Raw genomic sequence first — 6,000 nt, 5'->3', positions numbered from 1 at the left:
AGCTACAGTCACTGGTAATGTTAAAAAAATAATGCATGCAATTATAACGTCACTATAAACTGAACAAAGAACATTTTCTAAAAAAAATTACAAGATCCCTTATGGTCTTTAACTTCATATTTTTTAAATTTTCCTTAAGTGATAACAGTTATCGAGGAAAATCAGAACTTATATCTTTTTGATAAAATTAAACAAAATCATAAGCAGATTTTAACAATTCTGATTCTTCAGAATCTTTTATTGCAGAAGGTGTTAAAAATTCAAAATTATTGTGTACTGTCTTCATTCCTTTAAATATTTCTTGTAATTGTAACAACGCAGTATTAATAATAGGTAAAAATACTGTCACTCGAAAATTGTCTTCAGTTATATAAATTCTTCTATCCTCATCTACATGATTAATTTCATCAAAATATTTTTTGGCAAGCACTCTACGATGGCTTTGAGGTCGAGTTGATATTCCCCATTTTGAACGCAATATTTTTAATGAAGCCACAATTTCATCATAATTTGTTCTCAAACTTTTAATTAATCTGACACAATTTTCAAGTAATTCACAAGCTTGATGAAGAGTAGTATTTGAGGACTGTAATAATTTAGAAACAGACTATAACAGTCTTAAAATGTTTTTCCACATTGTTAACAGTAACACAAATTCAAAAGATTCAATTTTATTTTTTAGCTCAATACTTTTCATTCTTTCTTCTGTTTTTCGACTGGTCAAGGAAATGTTAGTTAATGATTTTAAAACATCAATGTATCTATATTTTAAAGCATAAACTGCATCATGTCTTGCCTATTATATTAGTTTTTTGTTACTTATATAGTTATTTTATTCTAATTTGTTATGTATTGGCAGATCAGTCAATTACATTTTTGTTCTAAGTTTATACCAAAAAGTTTATTAATTTTTTATTATATTTTTATGTCCATATATTTTTTTTTTTTTTTTTGTTAATAATAGATATTGATAATTACTTAATCATTTTTTCATAATATAGTACATTTTTACAAATTTATACTTTGTTTTGTAATTGACAAGTTAGTCAATTATTTTAGAAGACCAATAGTCACATGGGTAATAAATAATAATATTAGGTATACATTTTCACATGTAATAAACTCGTTATTGACTATCGTTCAACGCAGTAATGATAATGAACTTTGTACCTGTACCTGTAGGTTGAGTTGGGGGCAGTCGTCCAAAGGTCTACCACTCTTATTATTTTTCAGACAAATGCTTATCACTCTAAATAAATGGGTACATTTTGTTTGTAAAGACTGCGGTATAAGTAAAAACCGTGGACTAAGATACACATTATACTGTGATTATACCTTATACCTTTGTATGGTCCGTAGTAAGAGCAGAGAATAATATGGCGTATAGAGAGATAACGAATATCAAAGACGGTAGAGAATAGAGATTGTGCACTGTGCACAGTTTTTTGAACAATATAATCCTTACATATTATATCATAATTCGATCAATTACGCAGAAAAATTCTATTTATAGAATAAAATATTTAAATAGTTCACTCTACAACCATCGCCGTAACTAGGGGGGCTTAACTCCGCCGTATCTGTATTTAGCCCCCTTATGGGGTTTTACTTTTTAGCCTAAATAATCCTTCAAATTATTTTAACTTTGGTTTTCTAGGACTCTAGTCACTGTAACTATTAAATTCTAGTTACACCCATGTCTACAACTGTGGTCTAGGTTAACCTAGTTTTAAACATTATCATTCTAATTGTTCTGTATTTCTTTAGCGATATTAATTTGTATAATTCTGTGTGATAAAGTAAAAACAATAAAATACTATTAACAGTTAACATTATAAATTATAAGTATTAAAATAATGAAAGATATTAATTGTCTTCAAAACGATGTAGAACATGTCTTGAAAGAAATTTAATTACAAGATGATTAATATAAAGAATTATAATATTGAAATATTAAAATGAATTTGATTAATGCGGCAAATGAATTTTGGTCATTGTTTACTGTGCTTATTCTACGTCTAGTTTGCATGAAACTTCCAAAATCATACAGATTTTTATACAAATATTAAAACATGGAAAGAAAGAAAATGCTGGACAAGAGTGATCTGGATACAGATTTTTATATAACCTATACAATATACATATATTTTATGGATAAGACAATTTTTCAAAAATATATGTTCTTATTATATAAATTGAAATATTGTTCTACATAATTTATATATGTTTTATACACATATGTAAAGATTAAAAATAATAATTTATATAAATCTTGATGCTGCTCTACAATTTTTTTTGTACTCAAGACTGAAGCATATTGCACTGAGTTTTTTTGAAATTAGTTAGGATTCATGTAGGTAGATTTCAGGTAATTTTTGGAATAAGGTATATTTATAAATTCAATGATTGGGCAACACAACACATGATTAGTTAAGTAAACATATAAATAATATTTGTTAAGCACATTTATGCTTTAAGCAATAACACCTTATTTTAAGTCATAAGGGCTCAATTTTTTATATAATGTATATTTTTTACACTTAAATAATTCTGATAAAATATAATATGATTAACATTTGCTAATACATAGATTCTATTTATATAGATAATATAATCTTATAGCATTTTTTAGTAAAATTTAATATAAATCTTATTTAGCTATAAAATACCTATTGTATATGTTTAATATTTTATAAACATTAAATAAAATAATTTTAACTTAGCTTAGTTATACATTTATAAATTTATAATTCCCTTTATTAATGACATTTCAACTTTTTCATAATAAATACATCTTTAAATACTTAATATATTTTTTTTAATATTTATACACATTAATATAATATTCATATTATAATATAATAATATTAAAATTGGGTACACGTATATATAAACAAGTACTTAGTGATGATCATAATATACACATGATAAGTTCTCTTTTTTATTTTAAATATTAATTTAATTTAGGTACTCTATTTATATTTATTATAATTATTTTCTTTTAATTATTATTATTAAATACATAAGATTTACCTATCAATTAAGTTTTAATGATTGATGTTGCTGCCTCATATTAAATTTAATTACATATGAAGTATTAAAATTACAATACATTAGCACTTACAATATTTTTTTATCATTCACAATTTTTGTTTATTATTTTTAATTTTCTTTACATATTATTTATTAGTAGGTTACAGTTTTCTTCAGGAATATAGTTGGGCAGGCTTGATTATTTCACTGTATATATATATGAATAAAATATTCAAACTTATCAATATTGTGCAGTTTGCCGATGAAGATAAGATAATGCACCTAACAGGTACATCAGATTAAGAAAACCATACTTGTTTTAATTGTTTTCTTCTCTCCAACTTTACAAAAGATACTGCAAGTAGGTAGCTATTATAGGAACTATTTACAGAAGTACTGTAAATATTTTACATTATAATAATTATACAGTGAAATAAATATACAACTCATATATATATAAATCTTTATTATTAAAAATAACAAAAAACAAAATAAAATGTGTAACATGTTTGTAAAAATGAAATAACGTCATAAAAAAAAGGTAACCATCTGGTAAAATAAATTACCTTCAAAATTAGTTAAAAATTTAAATAACAAAATATAGTAAATAAAATAAAATAGTCATTGCTAACAGAAAAATAATAATTAATAGTAATAACTTACATAACTTTACTATGGAAAAAAAAATCACTCTGTAATATAATTTTATCAGTCTAGTCTTTTAAAGGAATGTATGCAACTTTGAGTTTATAAATTCAGAGAATAATGTTTCTAAATTTTTGAGATTTACATTTTTTTCTTTCATCAGTTGGATTTTTTTTCTTGTAGTAAACTGCTTTCATGTCACACTTATTCTTTGCAATATTAGCTAGACGATTTTCCGCTGTATTGCTTTCGCTGAGTTTGGAAGCAACAGTCATTTTTCTTCTCAATTCTATAACATTACATTAAATTATAGTAATTTTTGTATAAATGACCTTAGCCTGTATTTTAATAATAAATAAAATATTATAATAACTATCTTAAATTAAAAAGGTGGGAAAGTGGATAGATTTAAATCAAAATTTAAAATTTTAGTATTTGAATAAAGCTAGTTTTAAATAAATATCTCAGTTTTCATTAATTTTTTGTATGTTTTTTCTGAAGCTTTTGAAAACTATTGTGAATTCTTTACTTTTAACACCTCAAAGTACCAACTAGATTCACTTCCCTACCAGAAAAGATGCTAATGAAGAAAATTTAGGCATTTTTACTACCACAAAAAACGATGAAAGACAAATAAAAATTAGAAGAGGCTTATTCCCCAATTGCATTAATGATAAATTGTTTAAGTTAATACTACGTTGAGTTGGTCTATGAGTATTGATAGTAAATGATAGCTTCAAAGTTGAATGTTTGTAGGTATTTTCATTTTCAGCTATAGTAAAACAATATAAATATTTCAGTAAATTATTCTTTAATGTTATGTTTTAAGTATGTGTAAATGTTACTTGAATTAACTGTTTCTTCGGCAATTAATCCAGGATTTTCATTTCCACTGTCTTTGCAAATATATGATTCCACAAAATAATCCATACATAGATCTTCAGTTTCTAAACACAGCACAATAATAATAATCATTGCTTCTATGATTAATCATTATATTAACCATAGGAAAAGCTGGGAGAAATAAATATATTCTTTTATTTATTAGGTATCAACAAATATTTATTAGTAAGCTAATAAAAATATGAAATGTAATGTATGTGTATGTAACACATAAATTATTGATTTAACACATTAGTATAATGTATAAGGTTAGTATTCTATATTATATTATTTTAATTTAAAAACTATAGTGTGCAACGATTTAAGTAAGACTATTACTAGAATAAATTGATGTGTTAATTTACCAGTTATCAACCGAATTGCCGTGACCACTAATTGATGATTTGCTCAATAAATGTAACGTTTCTATTTGAATTGCATTTAATTCAACTGAACAACTTGGTCCACCATCTGTACCCCCTAGATGTCGTTTAATAACTGCAGTTTTTATTTTTGTAATATTTCTAGTATCTTGCCATGTATAAAATATAAATAACACAAATGAGTAAAATATTTATGAAAAATATGCAAATAAAGTTTCAATAAGAAAAAAATTTTTCTAATTTTCATACGTACTTGTATTTTACAATAATATTTGAATATTACAATAATAATTGTAGAGTAATATTATATTATGATTGTGGTTTTTTTTCGGTACCTAGAGCGAATATTAAATGTATCAAATAGCAAAAGAACTTAGAGTTTGGTTACAGTATTTTAAACAAAGTTTCAGCCGAGTATAGATTATGGATTCAGAAACAAATACTTGAAATTATAAAATAAATATGTTCACCAAACAAAGTTAATTACTTTTTTCCATTTTTGCACAATTTTGCTCTGCTCCTGGTAACGAGTTTAATTGAACAGCAATATATTCCCATCTCTTTTGGGCGATTTTATGTGTGAATGTTTTAGTAAATTTACTCGAACACAATTGCGGATCGTTGGCCATCTGATCAACCAAAAACTTGATTTGGTTATGAGTTGGTCTCATTCTAGACATAGTGAGTATTAGTCGAATTACTGTATACTTATTACAAACAAATAAATGTAACTTTTTAAACATTAAAACATTTAAAGTTGGTAGGTAACAAATAACAACCAAAGTTTTTGATTTCATAAATATTAAATTAAATCTATCATTGATAACATTCAGCGATAAAGGAATAAAATAATAATATATATAATTTTCCAGTTTGTTTGAGGTTAAAATCTAGATTTGTGTTGTTACCATAGTGGTCCATTCGATAAACCTTATCGCATTCGATAAACATTTGTTACAGTCGATAAAATGTATGACTTTTGTCGCATGCGAGAATTAGTCGTATGGTTTCAAGAATTGGGCCCCAGCTCGTCCGTTATCAGTCAGAAACCTGGTTG

The 6,000-nt window shown here is 24.9% G+C and overlaps 1 protein-coding gene across 1 annotated transcript; it reads right to left on the bottom strand.

Annotated features, from left to right (window-relative positions):
• Positions 1 to 4,921: 4,921 nt before the first annotated feature.
• On the bottom strand, positions 4,922 to 5,614 carry LOC113560275. Its single transcript, XM_026966043.1, has 2 exons — positions 5,432 to 5,614; positions 4,922 to 5,101 (listed from the first exon to the last, which is right to left on the bottom strand). The coding sequence occupies exons 1-2, from the start codon at positions 5,612 to 5,614 to the stop codon at positions 4,922 to 4,924; spliced, it is 363 nt and encodes a 120-aa protein (XP_026821844.1).
• Between the last annotated feature and the right edge of the window lie 386 nt (positions 5,615 to 6,000).

This window comes from Rhopalosiphum maidis, unplaced genomic scaffold (assembly GCF_003676215.2).
Source record: "Rhopalosiphum maidis isolate BTI-1 unplaced genomic scaffold, ASM367621v3 scaffold140, whole genome shotgun sequence".
NCBI lineage: Eukaryota > Metazoa > Arthropoda > Insecta > Hemiptera > Aphididae > Rhopalosiphum > Rhopalosiphum maidis.
The sequence above is the reverse complement of the archived record's forward strand: the minus strand, read 5'-3'. Positions and strand labels throughout refer to the sequence as shown.

Coding starts and splice junctions, on each gene's coding strand:
- LOC113560275 (XM_026966043.1), bottom strand. CDS start 5,614: ATGAGACCAACTCATAACCAAATCAAGTTTTTGGTTGATCAGATGGCC. Junction 5,102..5,431: donor ATTGTGCAAAAATGGAAAAA/AGTAATTAACTT, acceptor TTTATATTTTAT/ACATGGCAAGATACTAGAAA.